The 26896-nt window shown below is 30.2% G+C and overlaps 1 protein-coding gene across 2 annotated transcripts in view; it reads left to right on the plus strand.

Moving 5' to 3' along the window:
* fid (class I SAM-dependent methyltransferase fire dancer) overlaps window positions 1-26896 on the plus strand; it is a 158456-nt gene that overhangs the window by 38130 nt on the left and 93430 nt on the right. For both annotated transcript variants that reach the window (XM_080160525.1, XM_080160526.1), the window contains exons 2-3: window positions 14355-14427; window positions 26452-26519. In XM_080160525.1, the coding sequence (XP_080016651.1) occupies window positions 26454-26519 (66 nt within the window). In that variant the 5' untranslated portion in view covers window positions 14355-14427; window positions 26452-26453. The remainder of the gene's footprint in view (window positions 1-14354; window positions 14428-26451; window positions 26520-26896) is intronic.

Genomic DNA, 26896 nt, shown 5'->3' on the forward strand with positions numbered 1-26896 from the left:
GGGATTTTTTTTTGCTGGGGTATTTCCCCCCCAAAAAAAATTGTTTGGGGGGGGGGGGGTAAACACCCCTTCCTTAATTTTAAATGGGGGGTAATCACCCCTTAACCCCCCCCCCCTTGGACGTCCTTGCATAAAATTTATCAAAATTTGTATGTACGTTTTTCATATGTCTCTAGAAAGTATAAATTCTTATGATAAGAGCGTCATGTTTCAGATAAAAGGAATAAACAAATAAAATTTAATTGTAAGGATTTAACGAGTCTTAGAAAGTTTCAATGGATAAAACAATGCATTAAAATTAATGTGTATTCCCAATGTTGGTGAACAAAATTACCCCTTCTTTCGATTAAAATTTTTGGTTGTACCGCTTGAAACCAACCACTCAATTGATTAAATCAAAGTTTCCAAGGCTTTTATTTCAACAAATGAGAAAAGTTTGGGTACCAGTATAATTTACAGTGAGGTAAAATAATTCATCCCTCCCTAACCAAATTTTTTGTAAAGATTTAAAAGGCTTTGTTTCTTTTATCTTCCCTTTGATAATTGAATTACAAATGACAAAAATGTTTGCTAATTGCATTATCGAAAACATTTCTAAAAATATCAATGTAATGTGTATAATATATTGTACTTTTCAATGAGAAATAAATGTTTTTTTTAAAAGGATTTTTTGCATTGAAGCACTGGAAAATTTCATGTGCGACGTCATAAATTACGTCTATAAAGAAGGGATGAGAGGAGAAGTGGAAAAGGAAACCACTAAAAAAGAGATGCATTTAGAGTTTTTTTGTGACGTCACACATGACACTTTGCACCGCTTCTTCTGCATTACTTAAAAGTTTTTTCTTAACTTTATATTATAATTAAAAATGTATCCTTAATTCCAAATTCTCAGCTGTCAATCATTATCTTTGAAAACAAATGTCACTTCAAGTCAAAAAAGCTATACAAGGAAGACGATCTTCCAGAAATTTCCTTTGATTATTTACTGTATATAGATTATAGATGGACCCTAATCGTTTTTATGTTTACATTGAAAAAAAAAGTATATTTAGAATGTTACTCACCAACGTATAAAGAAGTTTCAGCTGAATGTAAATCCTATATACCAAAGTAATAGGATGTGTAATGTGTATCTGGAAGTTCGCTGAGATCACGTCAGTAGCTGGACCGTTTATACTGTCTAATCATTAAACACTCTATTCTGCGTATATAGTATGTTTTATTACCTATTAAGTTAGAATTATATAGATTAGTTATAGAGAAGCTACGCTACTGTTTAACACTTTAATTTAGTTTAAACTGGACATAACACGGTATAACATGTTATTATTTCTTTGCTTAAATTGATACTGTTTACTCATACACTTACCTATGTAATTCCCTTATCATACAAATATTAAGAGAGAAAAAAAGAAAGATAATTGATGTTAGGTACATTGCATTATTTGTTGTACAACTACTTTTTAATGTCCGTAAGTCCATATGTCGCTCTATAAACGTATTTGTGAAACTTGTCATAAAAGCAATGAGTACAATTTCCATAAAAGCGAAGATCAACAAATGAGAAATGAAAAGGCAAAAATAAGGCGACTGCGGAATATTAAAGAAACAGAATAATATCTTTAAATTTGAATTAAAATCTTTAATAAATATGTAAGCTTTCATACGAGAAATTCGACATCTAAGTGGTATTTTGATTTAAAAGACCTTACTGTAGAGATGCTATGGTGCTTTCCCGTAAAGTTTCTAGTGAGCACAGAAATCACTTACATACCCTCATTTCAAAAATCAATTGATAATAATCGAGAAGGGGGGTTTTTTTTCTTCATATTCCTAACCCTGCAGTACTAATACCTGCGGTGCACTAACCCTGCCGACTAGGAACTTTGAGGGGAAACCACCAATGCTTCACTTATTGCATGGTGCCTTATAGTCCTTTTCATCACAAATTTAAAAATCATGGTATTAGGAATCACGTAACAAATCATTGTCAAAATTGCTTTAAGATGTACATGTTTATGTCATGCTTTTTGTACCTAACTTTTTCAGGAATCACCCTGCTAAGTTTTTATAAATATCATATGTGTAAACTTTATATCACGAGACACAAAATTTTCCAACGATTTCGTGGTGTTCTGGAATATGATCCGGTTTTTAAGCTTTAACATGGATTATTCTGTGGATACCTTTGTATTGGTATACTTTGTACTCTGAAACTTTAAATCTGTGCATTTTGCACTTTGGTTTATTCTGGGTAGAAACTGTACATTTTGATAGGTTGATAATCATCATGACAATCATCATTTCAAAAAACAAATTATATCATTTAAAAATGCTATAAAAATTTATTTTAAACCAACGTATTTTGAGCGGAATAGATATAAATATTAGCATATTTAGGATCTTGAATCTATAGCATTAATCTACCATAAAAATACTTTTAAAACCATCTAATGACTATAAACTTCAAGATGCTACCATATAGTTGCAGAATTCCTATTAAAATTACACTTTTCTTTTACTGAAATTGGTTCCCTCTCATTGTATTGATCTCATGAAAAAAAACATTGTAAAGGTGGATAAAGCAAGGTCAAGAAGAGAAAATCATACATGACCAGGTCTTATCAAATATAATAACATACACCCATACACACCCACTCATAACCCACATACACCCACTCATAACCCACACACACACAAATACACACACACACACGAATAAATACTCCCACATATCCTGCAGCAAATTACACCTACTCTTTACTTTTTCTCATTCTTTTATTTTAAGAAAAACATATTATGGGAGAAGCTAAATGAAAGAGAGAGAGGAGAGAGAGAGAGAGAGAGAGAGAAAGAGAGAGATAAAGAAGAGAGAGTAAAAAAGTGAAAGAGGGAGAGAGATAAGTGTGCCAGAGAAAGTGATAGAGAAAAAAAGATAAAAGAAAAATGGAACAAGTGGGAGATCGAGAGAGATAAAGAGAATTTATAGAGATATTAAGTAAGAAAGAGAAGGAGAGATAGATAAATAGAGAGAGAAAGAGAGAGAGAACTTTTTTTTTTAAAGATAGAAAAGAGGAATTGTGTAAAAGAGAGAGATAAAACTTTGGGTTTTGAGACCGGCTAACGATTTAGGGAAAAGAGAGTTAGGGGTAGAAGATAAAAAGAGAATCCATTAGAGAAAGGGAGGGAGGTTCCAAACATGTATTTGTTACCTGGTCCAACTCAGCCTCTATATCAACACACACACACACACACACACACACACACACACACATAGCTTCCCTCAGCCTCTATATACCATAAGAGTTTAGTATTGTTAGAAGTTTGGAAGTCTTTACACTTACTCTAGCAGTGATTTTTAAAAATAGTTATTTATATAAATAAAATATTAAAATAGGCCATTTTGTAATAATTATAGTGATTTAAATGAAAATACGGCATAAAAATATATTGTTTTAAACTATACTTTGATGGATATTTTTTTTGGCCTTTATGCATTTGTTTTGTATGCCTGTAATGACATCATAGATAAATATATGATGTACATACAATACATATATGGGTATTAATGCACTGCTTAGGAAAAAACTCATGAGCTTCTAAAAGGCTTATCATTAAGATTTGCATTATAAAAAAGAATAGTAGAATGAATTATAGGATTGTTTTAATCTTTTTATATTTGATAAGTAGCGCAGCAATATTTTATTAGAAAAAAACGTATAATGATATAATGAAAAGGGATTTTTATGAAATTAATGGTTTTAAATTGTTATAAAAATAAAGTCAAAATAAAATTTCTTTTGATTTAAGGGCTATATAGTATATATTATATAACGAAATTTACAAGTAATACACATATTTTCATTCATACCTATTCTTATTTATTTCATTTGTTGTTATTGCATCGCTACTCATGGTCTTCTATGTTTTTTTGCTATGAAGATCATTAAAGAAAAATATAATCTTATTACTAGAAATCTGATATCCTCTTATTATATTGATTTTTAGAAGATAATTACATTTTTTTCTGTTTATTAGACCTTTCTAAAGCTTTTGTCCACAAAAAATGTCACTAATACTAAAAGGTCATGGATGACATATTATCTCTAAATATTTAGTCTTTGCCTTTAATAAGTAGAAAAATCCCCAAACCCTGCAGGGCGGTAACAAAACTCTAATATTAAATATTTTTGAATGAAAAAGACATCAGGTTGAAAGGGTTAGTACAATGGACAAAAAATACTTCAATGTTTCAATTCCTAAGTTTAAATTTCCTCTGCATCTGTTTAATTACTCTTAAACAACTTATTTTATACTAGCAGCTTAGAGTCCTCTCGGGGCACTTGAAAAGAGTTGGGGTTAATTTCAACAACCCAATTTTTATTTTAGATTTAAAAGAAAAAGTACATTTTTTGCATGGTGGGGGGCGGTGATAATTTTTTTCTTAGGCGATTTTTCTGATGGTTGCTGTACCCCTCCCCAAAATAGTTATAAACATTTCTAAGACCTGTAAGAAGCTATATTGTAAGGTATAACCTTATAGGTTCAGCAGTTAGCGAGATCCTTCGGTACACACACAGATATACAGACATAAATCCTTTTACTTTATCATAAGGATTAACTTTTAAACATTATTTTTTTTGCAATATACACATAAAAGGAAGTGGTGTTATTGTCCCTTTAATATGATTATTATTAATATAAACATATTTGTAATGTTTAGTTACCATGATTGTCATTGTTATTTATATTATTAATCAGGAACTTAAGAATATTTATTTCTCGCATCGTATTATAAACAGCTTTCGCGGATATAGAATTTTCAATTATAAGATTAAATCCAGTTTTTTTAGCCCCGAGTTGCCGAAGGCACGGGCTGAAAAAACTGGTTTTAATCTTATGATTGTACATTTTTATATCCGTAGAAAACTGGATAATATACGATGCTAGACTAAGTTTTTTCGTATGGATGAGAACCGATTCCTATCCACCGGATTCGAATGAATACGAGAAAGTATATTTATTTCATATTTTTCGCGCGTTTTTGACCATGTGCTCTATGGATTTTATTGGAGCATAAATCTAAGTGGAGCGGTTAGCTATTAAGTCAGTTTTTTACAGAGAGGGGGGGTGATCGACTCTAATTACACCGGTAACCAAAATTTTATAACCATCTTTCGTCGTCATTAGCCCATGAACATTGGGAACTTTTATTGAATTGTGATTGGATGCTTCCAAACTATTCTACACAAGGATTAATTTGGTTTATCATGATTGGGGTTGTACATCAATTCGGAGGCACAATGTATTTTTTTTTCATTATATCCCTATGTTCGTGGTTTATTGATTAATAAATATTACTGCTTAATAACTTTTCTATGATAGCAACAATAACAAATTTACAATTTAATATTAGAATATTGAAGAATAAGTGCAAATTCAAAGTGTATAATTGTACATAGATTTATCGTCCATTATCTTATCCCTTAAGATTTCTGATAATGAAAATGTAGAAAGAAAATTTAGAGAATGAGTTATTTATTTTTGTCAAAAACTGTGTGTTTTAGGTTGCTTTTGACATTTTGATTAATTTGTAATCAACATTTTATAATGATGTAAGTAATCTGTTGGAAATTATTAATCATTCAAAGAATCAATATTTATGAATTTGAAGTTCTAATTAACCAATAATATGTCTCTTTGTAGATTATAACAGATTAGTATTGACTTTCTTTTGAAGTCTTTGGGGAAAGGTGATTGGTTGAATTTAATATCCCTATAGGCTGTTTACCCAAAAATATTTTCAGTACAGACAGACAGAGATTCTGTTACTTTATTATAAGGTTTATTGGGAAGTCTGGACAAAATTCCTTAGTAAATCTGTCTCCAAATTTTCTAACTATAACATGTTACTTATTGACAAGCTCGTACTAAAATACTCAAGAAAAGTGTATAGAAATGCTTAGTTAATAACATATTGTCCATTAATATTCCAAAAAGCATTAGAATGATCAAATGATTTTATGTTTTTAAGAATGAAAAATTCAAGAATAGACCTAATACACTTACTAAATTGTAATTTCGTTACAGAAAATATCAAACATAGTTTTAAATCGATAGAACGATTCTAACCTGCCTAAATTACTTATAAGAGATATCCATAACTATCCTAAATGTAGAAAAGTTTCGCTTTTAAAAGTTGAAAATATATTATGAGTGAAAAGTGAAATATAAGTGAGAAAATGATTTTGATTACATTGTTATGTATCATGCAACCTTAACAATTTCCAACCTATATTAAGCTTTAAAGTTATTAGTTGCTCAGCAACTCTATAATTCGAAATATCCGTCATCGAACTGTCCGTCTTCATTTTAGAAACGAAATTGGGGAGTAATGAAAATTTCTTAGCTGCTATACAAGATAGACAGCTGAAATTTGTTGTAAAGATTCTCACTTTTATTTAATTAACTTGGTCAGTTGGTCTTTTGGTCATGCTACTAAAGATATTGCATAAAAGGCATAAAAGTGATTTTCTACATATAAATACTTTTGTATGATTACTGAACATATGCTCTATAACTCACTTGTGTCCATTAAGATATATAAGTTTGAAGGATTTTTTAAAAAACTTCGCATTGAAAAAAAAAAACATGGATGACAACATACATAAGTAGCAAAGCAAAAAAAATTCTGGATGGACAGTAAGATATATAAGTTGGAAACAATTTAAATGTTAGAGGGAGATTTGAAATCTGCATCAAAGGTTAAGGATTTTTTCATAAAATTCGTTTTTTGTATAATTTTTATCTAAAAGCGGAAATGCAATTTAAGTTAGTTAATTTTGACCAATAGGATAGGTGGATTGGAAACTACCTGCGCTCTAATTGGTTAAATGATGTACGACACTTAAGGTTTCTCCAATCACAGCGCAGATAGTTTTCCATCCACTAATCACAGATGTCAATAAATTAACTTAATTAATAAACTTAAATTGTATTTCCGCTTTTAGATAAAGAATTATACAAAAAACGAATTCTATAAAAAAAATCCTTAAAATTTGATGCAGATTTCAAATCTCCCTCTAACATTTAAATTGTTTCCAACTTATATATCTTAGTGTCCATCCAGAATTTTTTATGCTTTGCTACTTATGTATGTTGTCATCCATGTTTTTTTTTCAATGCGAAGTTTTTTTTTATAAATTCATCCGAATGTTTTTAATGAGTGGCTCAAATTGTAACTTTAAGCCTATCAGGGTTTCACTAATCACCAAGATTCATTTAATGATATAATAAGCTTATAGTTATTTTAAATATGCTGATTTTTTGGGTATTTCTTTATATTTTTTAATAAGCATTATCGCAATGCACATAGGGGCAACAAGGGGCAACAATTCACCACCCCCAAATCAAGTTTTAAACATTCTATGAGTATTATCAATTCCAATGTACATCAGATTTCAAAGGAATCGTAAAAATACGCTTTTTAAGTAAGCATTCTAATGCATGGAAGTCAAGAAATGCAAAAATTTTCTTACAGAAAAAGGCATACTTTTTGTGTTTCACCAACTATTTTAAAAGTATTATAAAATCTCTTAGAATTAACGTAATTAGACAAAATAACTTCTGATGAGTCATGCATTACATATATTTTGACAGTATAAAAGAAAAAAACACAAATTGAAGAAATTAGTCTTAAATAATTCTAGTTGAAGTCAAGATTTTAGTTTTTATTTGTTTGTTTTTTAATCAACATTTAAGAAGTCAGTAAGAGGAAACATGTTTTCACTGGTTGCCACCGACTAAAAATACGATATTTGATTACCCAAAGACATATCATAATCGCCTGTACTGGTCTCATTTACCCCCCCGCGCCCCCTTAGGGATTTTTAGCCCGTTTTCTGAACGTGGGTGCACGCAAAGCTTGTAAGAAAAGGCGTTTAAATGCGCTTTTAAAGTCAAAACTTAAGATATAATTCAAATAAATAAAAGACACAGAAACATAGACATATTGGGAAATATTTATTCTGACTTAGAATTAAAGTTAATAATAAATATTTTCAAGTTCTATTGCATTAATGATGGGGAGGAGAGGGGGGGGGGCTAAACCTAAATCTAAACCTCTTTATGTTTGATGTTTTAATGTAACTAAATAATCGTTTCTATAGATTATTACAAATATCAGGGATCTAAAGGGATAAGACAAAGGTCAATAAATTTTTGTACATCCCCAATGATAATACACAAAATTACCCCTTTTGTAGATTAAAGTTAATAGTTAAAACGTTTGAACACACAACTGTAAAACTTTGGGGACAAGTGTTATAAACAGCCCAATGTCCCCTACCTCACTGCGAAAAGGTAAAGTTAATATGCAAATAACGTGAGGTTCTTATTATCATTCTAATTTTGAATTAGCAAGTAGTCTATCTGTCTGTCTATTGGTAATGCTTTGTTTTTAAATTATGTAGTTACAGGGTATTCATGTTTAAAGTCAACAGTTTTATTTAGAAAGGGAGGGGACTGTTAATTACACTACTCCCCAAACTTCAAAGTTTTATAATAACGTTTTTATATTCGTTAGCATAAGAACTTCAGGAAATTTGATTGATTTTTTATTGGTTGGTTCATTAAGTGTTGTTGATGAGTGTCAAAACTTTTCAACCACTAATTGTCATCTACAGACAAATAATTTTGTAATATAATTTATTAAATATGTATTTATTAAATATGTATCAATATTGGGGATGTACATATTAATTGGTTATTGTTTTGTTCCTTAGATCCCTAGCTGTTAATATATAATACAAAGTAGCTTGATGTCTGTTTGTCTGTCCGCCCATCCCTTAAGATCTCGCTAACCACTAAACTGATTGAATTCTACTCTTCAGGGAATATATCTACTGGTCCTGTGGTTGTTTAAAGATCTTAAATCCCCCTCAATTTTTTCATATTTCTATAATTAGGGTCGATCCGTCCGTACGTCTGGTACAGTTAGCTTTTTTACTTAACTTAAACAGGCTAGAATTGTCCTATCGATCTCAAACTTTTCATGCTGATTTATACAACAGTCAGGTACGACTTAGAAAGCACAGCAACTCTATAATCGTTACCAGAAAGTCCGTACATCCATTTATAACAAGCTGATTTTTACTTTTTTAACAACAACAAATAATGGTTTTGAATGTTAAAAATATCCTATTCATCTGATTTTTTTAATACTAATTCCTATTTCAATAACGTCTATTGTTATAAGCGAAGCATCTCTATAATCAAGTCCTAAAAACGTCAGTATGTACTTAAACAGTAACATGTATTTAATCAGTTTTAATTACAATTTTGTATAGACATGCATTAATATTCAGTTCTGACACTTCACAAGTGTTAATGTTCGTTTGTTCTTCCATTTCAGAGCTTCGCTTCTTTCATGGATGTTGTCATCCTTGTTTAATTATCTCTTGGGGCAAATCCCCTAGAGGCTAGGGGCGAAGCCGCTAGTATACATATAAACAGTAAATAAGAATCATAATATCATTATAAATATAGATATTAGTTAAAAAAATTTATGTTAATCATGCCCACATTTATAATGGATTTATTAAACATAAAAATAAAGTGAAACTTGTAGCTTGCTAAATTAAGGATCCCCATCCACCCCCATTTACACCATCCCCTCCCCTCCTACTGAAATGAATTCCATGACCCCAAATTTGACACTTTGAACACTAAAATCGGACTACAATTAACCTAGTTACACTTTAAAGGGCCCAAAAAGCTAGTGATAGGGTAGCTGCGCTACTAAAAAATTCTCATTTTGCTCTGATAACAAAAACCCCTAATTAGACATTTTAAACACGAAATTCAAGATAGTTGATGGATAGATAGATGGATAGATAGATGGATAGGTAGATGAATAGATATATGGATAGATAGATGGATAAGTAAATGGATAGACAGATTGATAGATGGATGGATAGATAGAGGGATAGATTGATGGATGGATAAATTGATAGTTGATGGATAAAGAGATGAATAGTTGATGGATAGATAGATGGATCGATATATAGATGGATAGAGATATGGATAGATAGATGGATAGATAGATGGATAGATAGATGGATAGATAGATGGATAGATAGATGGATAGAAAGATGGATAGATAGATGGATAGATAGATGGATAGATAGATGGATAGATAGATGGATAGATAGATGGATAGATAGATGGATAGATAGATGGATAGATAGATGGATAGATAGATGGATAGATAGATGGATAGATAGATGGATAGATAGATGGATAGATAGATGGATAGATAGATGGATAGATAGATGGATAGATAGATGGATAGATAGATGGATAGATAGATGGATAGATATATGGATAGATATATGGATAGATTGATGGATAGATAGATGGATAGGGTAAGGGGGGGGGGCTATTTTCGAGAGGGGTTAATCTGGTAATTCTCTATCTACCTTCATAAAATGACCTTTATCTCCATGTTCCAGAAAAAAACATAAAAGCAAATTTGTTTGTTGTTAAATTACCTACAAAAAAGTATAAAATGAAATTTTTGTGAGATGAATTTTAAAGGTACTAAATAATTAAATCCCCTTTTTGGTTGATTTGCCCCAATGTGCAATGTTTTAACTTTTTATTTGGTGGTTCCTAGGTGGACAATATAGCCTGATGTTTAAAGCATGACATAGCAATAATTGTATCTTATTTGTTGACTGTTGCATCAAATAGTTGTTGTAAATATTAACAATAAACATACTAGTTATGCTGTTTTAGAGATCTTAAGAAGACACAAAATTAAGACCCATTGAATAACTTTGTCCTTGTGAATATACTTTAGTGTTGTATCTTTCTAGTACCTTAGTTTGGTGAGGTATATGAGTTGATTACTCTTTAATAAAGTGACTATTTTATTATTTTCATTATTTATTGACTTTTTAGATATTGCAACCCACTCTGTAATCATACTTAGATTAGATTCTTGTGGGATAAGACAATAGAATATAAAATTGTCATAATTTCACAATTACAATTTGAAAAAAAAGAACCTACAGTTTTACTTTATAAATCAGTGTTATTTAAAGGCCATTAAATCCCCCCCCTCCCTCCCCTGTATATAGACAATTGGTAAATTCATATCGGCTAATATTAGATACAGAGAGAGGGAGGATAATGGTCTGTTTATTACACTAGTCCCCAAAGTTTTGAAATAACATTTTCTTATTCGTTAGCTTAACAACTTTCGAGACTTTTGAGTAAATTTTAATTGGTAGATTATTAAATTCAGTGGTCAAACGTTTCAACCACTAATTTAAATCTACAGAAGGGGTTAATTAAGGTATCATCATTGGGGATATACATCAATTCATCGGACATTGTCTTATCCCTTTAGATCCCTGATAAAATAGAAATAATTGGCGACGGGATAAAATAACAAAATACTCGAGCTGTTAAAAGTCGACTCATTTGCCCTACTACAGCCTGTATCTCTCTGATAAACAATTATTAATGACGCATTCTTTATCTTTTAATCCTATAATGAATATTTTTGTCATACTAAAGAGGATTTATTATCATAAAATGTAATTGCAGCTACGCCCCTAGCCTTTAGGGGAGGAATATCATTAAATTATCCTGAAACCACCCAAAGACTGAAATTTAAAAGTAAAATGGATTAACACCATCTTGAAGTTTATAAAGCTTCCTTAAGTTAGTAGCAGTATTTTGGTTTTATTTCAGGAGGGAAGGAGACATTGGGCTTTTTATTATGCAGGTCCCTAAAGTTTTATTATAACGTTTCTTATTTGTTTGCTTAACACATCAATTTATCGGTTACCTTCTTTCCCCTTTATATCCCTGGTTTTATTTGCATCTCTTGTACTTTTTAATGCTTCGTCTCTTCTCGGTATATTGGATGCCTGTCATCCTATTTAAATTTGAAATTCATGTGTACGCTACATGTGGTGTACTTAATATCATATTATATTCTGGAGTTACATTTAATTAGAATATAAACTGTTATAATAAATTTAGAAATAAATTTAATTTTTTTGAATATTTGACATTTTGTTTTCATGGTCATTACCCCAATTACAATGAAGCTGAGCTGCCAGTTACAATATGCTGCGCAAAAAAATATCCTAAAACCATCCCAAGACTTAATCTGAAAATAAAATAGTCTAAAAACCATTTCAGGTGCTATGTGAAGCTTTTTAAAAAGGAAGAACTTAATATGTTTAGTAATTATCAAAATCTCAAGCTATAGACAAAATACATACAGACAATTTAGCTCAAGAAAATGTTAATAATAGCGATGCTGCACTTTTTATTTATGCTGTTATTTTGTATGCCCATTGGTATATAATTATATCTGGCGCTGTATGAAAGGTACATGCAGGTTTCTAGGGATAACACATTGGAAGACAATTTTTGCCTTTAGTAACTGTCAAATATAGTTGGGGGGGGGGGGGGGAAGGTGGGGGAAGTTATGGGCTCTCTCAAAATTGTAACATTTGTTGTTATGCAATTTCAAAAATGTACGTCGACTTCAAGTACTTGCAAGCTTAATATTTTTTATGTCGGAAGGGGTGGGCGGATAAAAATATGAATATTGGGTATTTAAATTTTTTACCGGGGGGGGGGGGAGAGAGATGACACTCCTTTTCCCCACACACTTGGACGTCCCTGATCGACTGTATCCTTTTTTGAAAGGGTGATCAAAGCTTACATGTTATTGACATAATGATATTTTATTGACATCAAGAATACTTAAAGATATATTACAGTTTTTGAATAATTAGTATTTCCTTCCCTCCCTGGGTATGAGAGGTAGCCACCATAAAATCAAATTAATTTTACAAACTTCTGACTTTATGAGTTTACTCAATGGGACACTCTAATGTTATCTTTTATTTTGTAATAATATTTTATCAAAAATTATTCAGTATTTGCTCTAACTAAAGATATTATTACAAATCTAATAATGGGTTGATTTTATATCTAATTTTTCAGTATTTGCTCTAACTAAAGATATAATTACAGATCTAATAATGGGTTGATATGAATCTAATTATACAGTATTTGCTCTAACTAAAGATATAATCACATATCTAATAATGGGGTGATATGAATCTAATTATACAGCTGTAACTGTAACTAAAGATAATAATAATAATAATAATGTTTATTTGGTGCTGCCAGGTACCCCCTAGCTTAGGAGATAGCACATACTCTAAATTGCTGCTATCTATTGACAATTATAATATTATTATTACAGATCTAATAATGGGTTGATATGAATCTAATTATTCAGTATTTGCTCTAACTAAAGATATAGTCTTAGATCTAACAATGGGGTGATATGAATATAATTATACAGTATTTGCTCTAACTAAAGATAAAATTACAGATCTAATAATGGGTTGATATGAATATAATTATACAGTATTTGCTCTAACTAAAGATATAATTACAGATCTAATAATGGGTTGATATGAATCTAATTATTTAGTATTTGCTCTAACTAAAGATATAATTACAGATCTAATAATGAGTTGATATGAATCTAATTATTCAGTATTTGCTCTAACTAAAGATATAATTACAGATCTAACAATGGGGTTATATGAATCAAATTATACAGTATTTGCTCTAACTAAAGATATAATCACATATCTAATAAAGGGGTGATATGAATCTAATTATACAGTATTTGCTCTAACTAAAGATATAATTACAGATCTAATAATGAGTTGATAGGAATCTAATTATTCAGTATTTGCTCTAACTAAAGATATAATTACAGATCTAACAATGGGGTGATATGAATCTAATTATACAGTATTTGCTCTAACTAAAGATATAATCACATATCTAATAAAGGGGTGATATGAATCTAATTATACAGTATTTGCTCTAACTAAAGATATAATTACAGATCTAATAATTGGGTGATATGAATCTAATTTTTCAGTATTTGCTCTAACTAAAGATATAATCACAGATCTAATAATGGGTTGATATGAATCTAATTATACAGTATTTGCTCTAACTAAAGATATAATCACATATCTAATAAAGGGGTGATATGAATCTAATTCTTCAGTATTTGCTCTAACTAAAAATATAATTACAGATCTAACAATGGTGTGATATGAATCTAATTATTCAGTATTTGCTCTAACTAAAGATATAATCACATATCTAATAATGGGGTGATATGAATCTAATTATACAGTATTAACTGTAACTAAAGATATAATTACAGATCTAATAATTGGGTAATATGAATCTAACTATACAGTATTTGATCTTACTTAAGATATTATTTCAGATCTAATAATGGGTTGATATGAATCTAATTATTCAGTATTTGCTCTAACCAAGAGACAACATTTCTCAAAGGTAAGAAATAATTTATTCTATAGATAAAACAAGGATCATAAGTTTCATAAGTAGCAGGTTGAAGATAGATATATTGGAAAAAGTTTTAGGAATTTTTTAGCTTATTTTGTGGACAGTTTTCCTTAGATATGAACTTAAAAATACAAACAAATTATATTCTAGATGTTTTCTGGTAAATATATGTTGTCTGGTATTATTAACTTTAAAGACCAAAAAGATAAAACCACGTTTATGAATGAAGGTAGAATATACGTGGATATTATGGAAAAAGTTGTCGTCAATTTAGGTTACTATATGGATATCACTTATTTGTTAGTTCGTTCAAAAGTAGAAATGGAGGATATGGAGTAAAAGGATTGAAGGCGGGGGTCGTTTCTTAGTCAGCTACAAGCTTGACTTTCTTAGAGTACATGATAATCTGGTGTAAGATCCAAGTAACAATGAATCAATATGTTTATGAAGATAAATTTATATAAAACAAATTATTGATTAAACTTGATTTTAATCCTTAAATCTTCTATTTATAATAAAACTAACAAAGCAGCAAAGTTTAAGAGCAGCACCTCTTCTATAAATTGTTGGATATTATATTGGATGTAAGCGACAGGAATATCTAATGGTTGTACTTTATGGCCAATAAAAGAACAAGGGAGTGGTATTATATGTACAGCAGCAATTACAAGAAGAAAAAAACAGTACACCGTCCTACATATATGCAGTGAAATATCAATAAATCAATATGACACATTTATTAATAGCAGAAAAATTATCGTTCATTTTAAAGATGCAAAATTATGTTATCAAGAATAAGTATGTCCATATGTGGTACAGCAAGTAACAATACCATTTATATAAGAAATATATCAATGTTAAAAAATACAATGAAGGATAAGTGGAAGTGTGTGGGAATTGTATTTACATATTCTGCTTTGCAACGAAATAAAGAAATTACGGTAGTATAGACAAAATACATGCGACCGTAGCTCAACACGTAGCGCATCCGCTCGTCGTCGGGAAGGTGATAGGTTCGAATCTCGGTTCGACACCGCGTCATAACTAAAGACGTTAAAAATGGCGATTGAGCGCGTTACATTGCAATTTAGAATGCAAGTATGTTCAAAGGTGACGTAGAGAGGACTTGTTCCCGAAGCGTCACCACGCTTCTAGAGTCAAATTAATAGACATTCCCAGAGATCTTAATGGGTAATAAACGATAAACTGACATATGCCCCCATTTAAAAAAAAAAGAATTTCCCCTTCCGTAAATTAAACTATCCGTAGAAATGTTTGGACACTGGTAGTTTTGCAAGTGTCCAAAGTTTTATAAAACATTGGATTAGATAACTTGTTTATTAAAATTTGGGGACCAATAAACGTTACAATCTAATTCCACTTCCACTCTCAGAACATACAATAGTTATTGAGTAGCTGCAGTACTCCAAATAAATAATATGATAATGTTATTCTCATTGTACTTTTAATTCATGAATATTATCCAAACGTGTTTAAATTTGAGCTGACGCTCGACTGCCGACCCCTGCAATTATCAAGTATGAAATTTTAATATTGAGCATCTTCTTTAATAAATTCTAACATGTTTATTTTTGTCTAAAAAAGAAATAAAATTTAAAAAGAACTTACAGACTTTCTTGGGAAAATTTATGGTAGCTAATGTCTAAAACATCTAATTTATCTTTAATGCACAGTTAAAATACCCATTATCGAAGCTATCCGGCAAGGACGAAAGTACGGACATCGAACACGCTATTAATGTAGAAAGGGTATGTTTTTCTATTGATAAGCTGCATAAAATACGAAAGTTTATGTATATCAATCTATTTATTTCTTTATTATTTGTTAACAATCATTCTTATATATTATTTACATGATAGTTGTATTCTATTTGTCTTAGATTAACTTACTCTGGGCATTTTAACAAACATAATTTTCATTTTTTGGACATAAATGAATCATAACACCGAAACAAAAAAAATATAGAAAAAGTATCTAGTACATTTTGATATTGTTGAACTTTTTTTTTTAAAATAACTTTTAGAGGGTTCGCCCCAAAAGGGGTTGGGATATGCCCCTAAACTTTCCTTTCAAAAGTATATTCAATGATAACAGTTGAATAGAGCATATTTAGCATCCTCATTTATTTTTTGGGGGTGTCTAAATAGCTTAAAATCTTATAATCAATGAACAGAGCCCAATCAGTTCAGTCAGAAGACTTCCTTCTACTTTGAATTGTAAATAAATTATTTTTTAGATGACTGATATAAATTACATAAGAAATTCTTCAATTTATAAGCTTTAAAGGCTGGCCTAATGAATTTTATTGGATTGTGTATATATAACTTACTGGAATGTAGGAACATACAAATAGATCCTATTGCGACTATTGCAACATATTTGTGGTTTCCTTTACATTTGATAAATGTGTGTTATGGGTATATATACCCTTGTTTTCTTGATAACTATTATCATAAATATAAACAGTGTTTTGTACTGTCTGATAGATCTACATACATAGACTATTATACTTAGATCAACTACATTTCTATATGACAATAGATTAGTTTTATTAGTTTATACTTGCCCTGAACCAATTGTAAGCTTCCCTAATAATCATAGACATGAAAATTTGTTAATATAGGGCCTGTATCATCTATCAAGCTTTTATTAGCAAAAAATATTTCTTTTGGATGTTAAAAAAGCTTCGATTGCCGTTTAAACAATTACCACATTTAACATATCACTCTAAAGATATTTATTATTACAGTTTATTATTATTAAAAGCGATGCTTTTATATAATTAGTCCGTAACTGATAGCTTTTTTCGTTAATTTAGGCATGTTATAATTGTCCTATCGATTTCAAACTGTGCATGGTGGTTCCTGTAGTAGTTAGGTACGATTTAAAAGCGTAGCAACTCTATAATCAAAACTAAATGTCCGTACGTCCATTTAAACATGTTGATTTTTTAACTTTGTAACAACAACTTTTTATGTGATAAAATCATCGAATTGTTCTGATTTTTGGATTACTGATTCCTTTTACAATAAGGTACAACATTTTGAGCGAAGCATCTCAATAATCAAGTTCTAAAAATGTCAGTATGTAAGTAAACAGAATTCTGTATTTAAGAAGTTTTGCAACAAATTTACTTATAATTTTGTCAAAACTTATTTAATACCTATATTTGCGACAACTTTTATTTAATGAAATCTTCCAATTTTTAACATTTACAAAATCGGTGGCCCTCTCGGACGGGATTCGAACCTGGGTTAGCCAGATAAGAAGTCACACATTCTATACATAAGCTATATGCAACTTCAAAGATTGGAAGTAAAAATAGATAAGGTAGTAAAAATAGTATGATTCACGAAACCTCGAAGTTTTTCTCACGAAACCTCCCAACTTTTGAATTTCGTGGTTTCGGTCGAAAAGTACATGGACAAAATTTCCCATATAAAAGATTTAAAATTTAGCAATGTTTCATATAAATTGAGCTCAAACTATTTAAAACATTATATCCAATGTACATACACATATAATAATCCTAAAAACGATATTCTTTTAACAATTTACATCAAAATTAAGTTTTTGTAAAAAAAAACTATACTATTATTATAAATCCATCCCACTTCATATGTTCTTCCTTCCCTATTTCCTCCTTATGTCTCCCCCCACCTCCCAAAATGAAATTCACGAAACCTCCGTGATTTTTTTATAATGTCGTCTTTGTAAAAATTATTAGATTAATTTAAATTAAAACAAAAGAGTATTTAAATGTCGGCGGAACATTTTTTTAGCTCTTATAACAATATTTTTAACAAAAATTTGGTATAATTTAATATCGGCGTAATAGTTTAAGCTATTATAATAATTTCAATTTCTATCCCCTTAATATTCAGAGATTAATAGTCGGGGATTGGAAAATGGAAGAAAAAGATTAATAGTAGGGTAAAAGACAATGGAAGAAAAATATTAATATTCAAGGAAAGTTCAAGGAAAGAACAATGGAAGAAAAAGAAGGGTTGATTAATCCCCATTATTAATTTTGTTTTGGGTTGTAAAAACATGACCAATTTTTGTTTGATATTAATGCGGCTTTTGTGGCATAGGGGTACGTTGTAAGGCTATGGTCGTGGCTATCCAAGATCGACTCCAGGTGGTGACATTCATTTAAAAAAAAAATTTTATTTAACATAACAGACTGAAAAATATATTTAACATCTTATTATATCCAGTTTTCTATGAATATAAAAATGCACAATCATTTCAGATTAAAGCCAGTGTTATATAATAATAGTTAATAATACGATGCTTTAAATAACTATTATATTACTCGCCCTACCCTCCAAACATACAAACACACTGACAAATATCCTGTTACTTTATAAATTTTTGATTTTTATATCCGTTTAAACGGTCGCTGATGATTGAAAATTACGCAACCTACGAATTTCTTTCTCTCTCTCTCTCTCTTTCCTCCTATAATATTAAGTATCCCTCAAAGCTTATAGGTCGCCGGTTCAAAACCCCCCAAGTAACTTATCAAGAATTCCAGTTCTATTGCCCGCATGTATAATAAACTATTAAAGCTATCATCCATATAATAAAGTAACAGAATGTTTATTTGTCTGTCTGTTTGTTTGTGACAAAGGATCTCGCTAACCCCTGAACCCATATGGTTCTCCTTTACAGGGTAGCTTATCATAGGTTCTGGGAAGGTTTCTAACTATTTTGGAAGAGGGTAACACCACCCACCCAAGAGAAATCGTTCTGGAAAAAAATTACCCCCCCCCCCCCTCCACACAACAATATCTTTCTTTCTCTTTCTCTCTCTATACAGATAAAAATATTTTTTAAATACCCGAAGAGGTTTCGATCTTAGGTGCTTCAGACTGCTTGGATAAAATATTAACAATAAAATTTATCCACTGAGCTAAAGAGGAAAGCTTTAATGATCAGTTAATTTAAACAATTAGTATAAAGTATTCTTTAAAATATTTAGGGCCATGGAAGTCGGTTCGAGGCTTGGCGATAATTTTTTTTTTAATTACCTTTTTAAATATATTAAGGGACTTCAAAATTAGTTTTATTTTATTAATTACTGATATTGTTTACAATGTCATAAAAAGAAATATTCTTTAGAATATTTAGGGCCAAGGAAGTCGGTTCAGGCTTGGCTACATTTTTTTTTAAATTGCTTTTTTAAAGATTTTAAGTGACTTTTCAAAATAAGTTTTAGTTTTATTTTATTTATTTAATAAAAAATTAAATTTTTTTTAAAGGAAATAAAATATGTTTATTCTAACAACAATAATTGAACCACTGATCTTCGTACCCCATTCTCTCATATCATACCACTACGCTATGAAAGAATAGCTATAAGATGCAATACCAATAATGTATTATAAAAAAAGGAAACAATAATTTTCACTAATTTATCTAAACCTGGATGGTACATCCAGGCATTTCTAGTATATTCATATTTTGTATATTCAGTTCTGTTACTCTACAAGAGTTAATGTTCGTCTGTCATACTGTTTCAGAGCTTCGCTTTTATGGATGTTTTTCATTATGAAATATTGTCCTCATAATGTAACTACAGAGTAGCTGCTCTAAAATAAAGTTTAGAAGACTCTTAGAGAATTTATAAAAGATTTGGGACAAAATTTCCAAATCTTTTCTAATTTTTCTGTCTGATTCAAGACCTGATATTATAAAAAGATTTCAATTTAATAACAATGTAAAAAATCCCGATGAATTGAAGTTTTTAATGAGATATCTTAAAACTACAACTTATTAATAACTTGACTTGAATTCTATATTTGTTGCATCGCTGCAAGAAAATGACTGTTCTTGTAGCTATGTGTCCTCATTTAAACCTTACTCAACCCCCCTTCAAACCCGAAAAAGGTTTTTGAAAATATTGTGTACATTTTTCAATGAAAGAGCGCAAATATTCAAAATTCAAAAACTTTTAGTTTTAAAACTAAATTACTTTCAAACATGTAAATTAGATTATTTTTACATTCATGCTTTTTTCAACTTTGTTTTTATAGTATTCTTGCAGTGAGGCTTATCTACATGTCTTTCTTGTAAGTCGGTCTGACGGACGGTTAAAATTACACCCGTTAAGTTAAAAATAAATAAGGCTTTAAAAGATATGTATTAGGGTCCATTAATAGCATAAGTAGCGATGGCATAACAATAGAACAGTAAGATATTTCAATATCAATAATGTAAACAGTGGCGTGTGGAATGGGGGTGTCAACTCCCCCTTTTGCCATCACCCTTTTTTCGCTTCCTCAAGATTTCACATCCCCCTGGTGAACCGCTGTGCACGTCACTGATTAGTATTACCAACTGTTAGCCAAGCATTCATTTAAATAGATTACTTAAAAGTATATCTGAAATTATTTCATTAAATGTTAAGCTAGACAAAATGCCGTACGGCCTAACGGACAAACTAAAGTTGAAATTAAAGGGATTAGAAAATTTGCGATGAATTGGTGTTTTTACCAATAATGATTAACAAAGTTACCCCTTTTAAAAATCAAAATCATTAGTTGAAACGTTTGAACCAACCAATCAAGATTGAATAAAAGTACCCAAAGTTTTTAATTCAACGAATGAAATAGTATTTTTATAAAACTCTGTTTACCAGTATAATTTACAATGTCCACTCATACTTGATTATGCAAAAGAAATAAACAGAAATTTTCGATAGTCAATCACCTTGCTGAAGTCAAAGAAACACAAATCAAATAATAAGCCATTGTTATGTATTTTTTATTTTAATTTTTGTCTTATTTTTTTAATTTCATTTTGATTTCTTATGGCATTGTATTGAAAACTATATTGGTTACGGCCCTAGCATCTTGTGACTCTGTATTCAAAAGAAAGAGCAAAATAGCCATAAACCATCACACGTCTTAAAATGAAATAGCCTAAACCCATCACAAGACCTATGTGAATCTTACATGAAATATAAACCCAGTCGGTTCAGTAGTTATTGAGATCTTAAGGTTCAGACAAAAAATCTTTACTACTTTGTAAAATAGGAGATGTGTAGGAATTCTGAATTATTTATTTGATATAATTAGTTATGCTTCATTAAAAAAATATCCTGAATCCTAAAACTAAAACAATCAGCTTAGCCGCTATCCTTCTTTAGCTTAGCAACTGTAGGTAAACATTAAACGTCATCGCTGTTTCCTGGATTTTTTATCTCCAACTCTGGTTTTAGTCATGAAATGTAAGAATATTTAAATGACAAGTCAATCAAAATGTCATCTAAAACTTTTCTTCGCAAAAGTACAGTTTTTTATATAGCGAAGCTACCCTATAATTTTTTATAATATGTCCATCAGTCTGTAGGAATAAGTATGGGAGACACACCAATAATGGATATATTATTACGTGGATATTACACCAGATTTTCATGTTCTCTAATAAAGTGAAACACGCAGGGGGCTAAAATAACGATTCCCCATATCCACCAAATTTTTTGTGAAGATTTTCGTGACATTATGATCGAATTTCTGGTTGTCAATAGGATATTGTGTTTGATTCTAGACTATACAAAGCTCAAAATGGTTCCCCAATTTTTACATATTTTTGAAATGTTTACATTTGTCTAAAACAGAGGCTATCGGCGAAGATTGCAGAAAGAAAAAGTATAATTATAAATTATAAATACTTATTTTTGTCTTATTCTATACATATTGTTAATTGTTTTTTGATTACCTTTTTGTTGGTTTTTAGTGGTTAAATGATTTTATACATTAACTGTTCAATGCCTTTTAAGGGGGAGCTTTTCTTTATTTATTCTAATTTTAAAACAAACTCTAAGCTAGTTTTATTATTGTTATTCGTAAAATGTACACTTTTAACACTATTTTATTCTATTTTAAAGTTTATTTATCAAACTTAAGGTCAATGAATTATTTTAGAAAAACTGTTGTCAACTTCCTCCATACATGCAATATGAATAATACAGTGTGTTTTTTTATGAGAACTTTTTTGAAAGCAATTTTACCCCACTTATAGTTATCAGAACTTAATGATTAATGGCTTATTTTCTTCGTTTTTTAAGGCAATTTATAGAACACCAAAAAAATATTTCAGTTTTTATTTAAAAAGTACAGTAAAATCTAAATTTCAAAACTTAGGTGTCAACATCTAAAAATGGTTTTAGCGCATTTTTCTTGTGCTCAAATATTCAACCTTTTGCAAGAATGGCTGCTAAACACTTCAAAGTTGAGATATAGAGCTAAAAATGTATACAGATACTATTAGGGACATGTACTAGAACATATCAAAGTTTGAAGGTCATATCTCAACCAGGGAGGGAGTACTGGCCCCCCAAAGTCGACTACAGAAAATCCAATTTTTTCTTGCAAAGGGTAGAAGATTCAGGCATAAGAAAAATGCGCTAAAACCATTTTTCGATGTTGACACCTAAGTTTTAAATTTTAGATTTTACTGTACTTTTTGAATAAAAACTGAAATATTTTTTTGGTGTTCTATAAATTGCCTTAAAAAACGAAGAAAATAAGCCATTAATCATTAAGTTCTGATAACTATAAGTGGGGAAAAATTGCTTTCAAAAAAGTTCTCATAAAAAAAACACACTGTATATTATGTGTAAATAATGAAGTACCTGACATCATACATGTATTATCTAAAGATTAATCAATGAACAGACAGACCAACAATACATAATTTAGTTCATTTTTGCTTCTAGAAATTTAATATTTTTTTATAAACAGAATATTAATTTTAATCCTATTATATAAAGTAGTAAAGGTTTTTGTCTGTATTTTAATATTTTAAAACCTATTAAGGATGCTTCAAAAAGGTCCTGGGATGGCTTTGGGTTATTGTCTACCCTTCCGTACAGAGTACAGACCCCTTTAGGTATAGAGCTCCTAAATGATATGGGCGCATCCGCTAGTAAAAAGTAATATCTTTTTTAGATAAATTGAACATAAATATCCACATATTTCGATGCTTGTTTTTAGATAGGTTCATGTCTCTGGGGTTAGGCAGTGTTGGGGTAGGACATCACACAATTAGAGCTATCCTCAGGGTCGAGTTCAAATATTTGGGTTTTTGTGTTCCACTTGGTATCTGTTTTTCTTTTATCAATGTACATGATTTTTCCATTTAAAAGTTTAACTCTACTTTACTGTAGATTAAATTTATAAACACTAACTTGCTTCCCTCATTCTATAAGTATAATCTAAATATTGATAGCATTTTGTTAACATTTTGTTTTAGGGAAAGTTTTAAGTTTATTAAATAGTTTTTATGGAAATAAAATAATCTATGTACAGCCATTTTAGAGGTCATATCAAACACACGTACTTTACGTAAACAAAGGATGTGCAAAAATAACGTGTCTACATATCATGTGTGAATCCATTTTGTAGAAAACTGCAAATTGGCCTAAGTTTTTAGGTGTGCCTTCACATTCGCATATAAGTACATCATATTGGCAATATGAAATAGACGAGAGCAGCTTTGTTTTTTAATGAGGGCATATTAGAAATAAAATACAGTATGACCCTCGAAAAAGTATTTTTTAGCATCTGCAGCCCTTATTTCTCAATGAATTATCAAAAAATGTATATGTCCTTGTTCTCTATAGATTTCCACATTAGTAGATAGAAAAATATTTTTTTACCTCCATTAACACCGGATATTTTTAGAGCTAAAAGTTTTGAAAAAGTGACTGAGGAAAAAGTAACTTTTAACATGAAACGACTTTTTTAGCAAAATTAAGGTAGAAGTCCTTTAATTTTTGTTACTAGCAGAAACTTTATACAAAAATGAAATAAAAAATTTAGGCTTTGAGTAAAAAGCATTTTTTTACACATATTTTTTGAGTCTTTTGAGTTTAACGATATTTTGAAAAACTTACTTATTAGGCAAATTTGTTTTAGATTAAAAAACCAAATAAATCTTTATGAATATAGCAGGAAAATTGTTTTTGTTTCATAATCCTAACTTTAATAACAAAAAAGTTATAAAGAAAATAAAATTAGAACATAATGATTTTTTAGTCTAAAAAACTTAATTAACCCCCTATTAAATGATTGAGATGTCAGAAAAGGGGGCGGAGCAACTGTCATAATTAATCCTTTTCATAAATAAGGGGAAATAAATAACCTAAAATTTGCAAATAATCAATTCATTCAGTAGTATTTTTTGCCATTAAAAATTGATACTTTTTGGTGGAATAAAAAAGAAATAATTAGTTAACTTGTTTTTCTTTGTGTATTATTATTCAGTTGCCAGAAAATCATAATATAACCATCCAAAAATTATGAGAGAAAAAAATTCTTTTTCTCAGTCACTTTTTCAAAACTTTAGCTCTAAAAATCTCCAGTGTTAATGGAGGTAAAAATTTTTATATCTACTTATGTGGAAATCTATAGAGAACAAGGACATATACATTTTTTAATATTTCATTGAGAAATAAGGGCTGCAGATGCTTAAAAAATACTTTTTTGAGTGTCATACTGGTATATGGTTTTTGTTTTTTTACAATTTCTTTTATTTGTGTAGAAGGGAAGGTGGTCTAAATAAATTGAGCTAGATTTTTCAAACTTGGTACATAAGCCTAGGCCTATAGGTACTAATGAAAAAAAATCAAATTATTTTATTTTTAGGTTAGAAAAACTGCGGAAATGGGATTTTTAGGCCTTTTTTGGTCTATTTTAATGTGGATACTTACTTTTAATGTTTTTTCTTAAGTTTTTTTCCTTGAATACACTATGTCTATACACTCTAAGGACTCAATTTAATATGATTTAGCAAGTTGGGGAATAAAACTTAAAATACCTATAATTTGATATAAAGTCTGATATAAAGCAACAACGAAATTTTAATAAAAATATCCTTCATTTTTTTTTGCTAAAAGCCATGAAGTAATAATAGCAGTATTATTGGAACACTTTGGCAGAATTATTATGATGGGGTTTAGTCTCGACAATTTCATCTCTACAGATTATAGTCAGGGAGGGAACATTTTACTTTCAATTATACTGGTACCCAAAGTTTTATAAAAAAAAAGATTTAATCAAAAAATAATTTTCCCTAGTACAATAGTTGATACTAGCGACTACGCCCCTAGAGACCTCTAGGGGCACTTAAGGAGGGGGGAGTCGAATTTGATAACCCATTTTTTTATTTTAGATTTTAAAAGAAAAAGTAAATTTTTTTGGGGGGGAGGGTTGCACCCCCCCCCCCGGGCCCCCCCCCCCTATCATTTTTAATTTTAGTTAAAAAATATTTTTTTTTTTTGGGGGGGGGGGAGGGTATTATTCATTTTTTGGGGGGTTGGGGGTGTCCAACCCCCCAAGAAAATAGTCATAAACCTTCCCGGGATCTATGAGAAGCTACCCTGTTAAGGAGAACCCGATCGGTTCAGCGGTTAGCGAGATCCTTCGGTACACACAAACACACAGATACACAAACAGACAAACATCCTGTTACTTTAGTATAAGGATATGTAAAAAGTTTAGATGACAAATTCCTTTATTGGACCAATAGTAACAAAGTGTTGGGAATAATACGACCATACTATTGGTTAGATGTGTACAGTACACAAAAGGACATTTTTTAATTTGATCCATTTATCCAATAGGTCTTGTATGTGGGATTAGTGGGATTAAATCGAATGTAACTTAATTCTATTTAAAGTTAGACCAATAATTAGGGCAAAACAATCAATTGCCAAAATATTTTTGTTAGGAGAACAAATTTATTATATGTTTATATTTACAATTCACTGTTGAAACAAGAATGACAAAACCTATAAAGGAAAAGTCAGACAAACAAACATTAACATAATAAGGTGACAGCAATTTTAATTTTGGTGAAAGATAAAAATGTGCAATGATATATTGACATACTTTTTACTATCTATCTGAATTACATATTCGACTAACTATCTATCTATCACACTTTCTATCTCATCTATTTATCTATCTCTGTGTCTAGGAATGGTTGAGCGTAGAATGTGTGGGTACAGAGAATCATCAGATAGCATCAATTCTGAAACAAGACAGGTATAGAGTTTATATTCATACTAGCGGCATCGCCCCTAGCCTCTAGGGGCTTTGCCCCAAGAGGTGATCCAAAAAAATTTAAGGTGAAATTCGTAAAATGACCAAGGAAATCTCCTGCAAAAAAAAAGGACCAAGGAAATCTTCTGCAATAAAAAAAATGGGGGGGGATTTTTTTGTTTTTGGGGTGGTTGGGGTTGTCCCCCCCCCCCCCCCCCAACAAAACATCTTAAAACCACCACAGGACCAGTAGGTATATTCCCTGAAGAGTAGAGCCCATTCGGTTCAGCGGTTACCGAGATCTTAAGCTTTAGACGGACAGACATCGTTCTACTTTGTATTATGGGTATAAAAGGAAAAGGAGATATTTGGCAAGCCCG

The sequence above is a fragment of the Acartia tonsa genome, chromosome 5, assembly GCF_053477335.1.
Source record: "Acartia tonsa isolate MP-2025a chromosome 5, ASM5347733v1, whole genome shotgun sequence".
NCBI lineage: Eukaryota > Metazoa > Arthropoda > Copepoda > Calanoida > Acartiidae > Acartia > Acartia tonsa.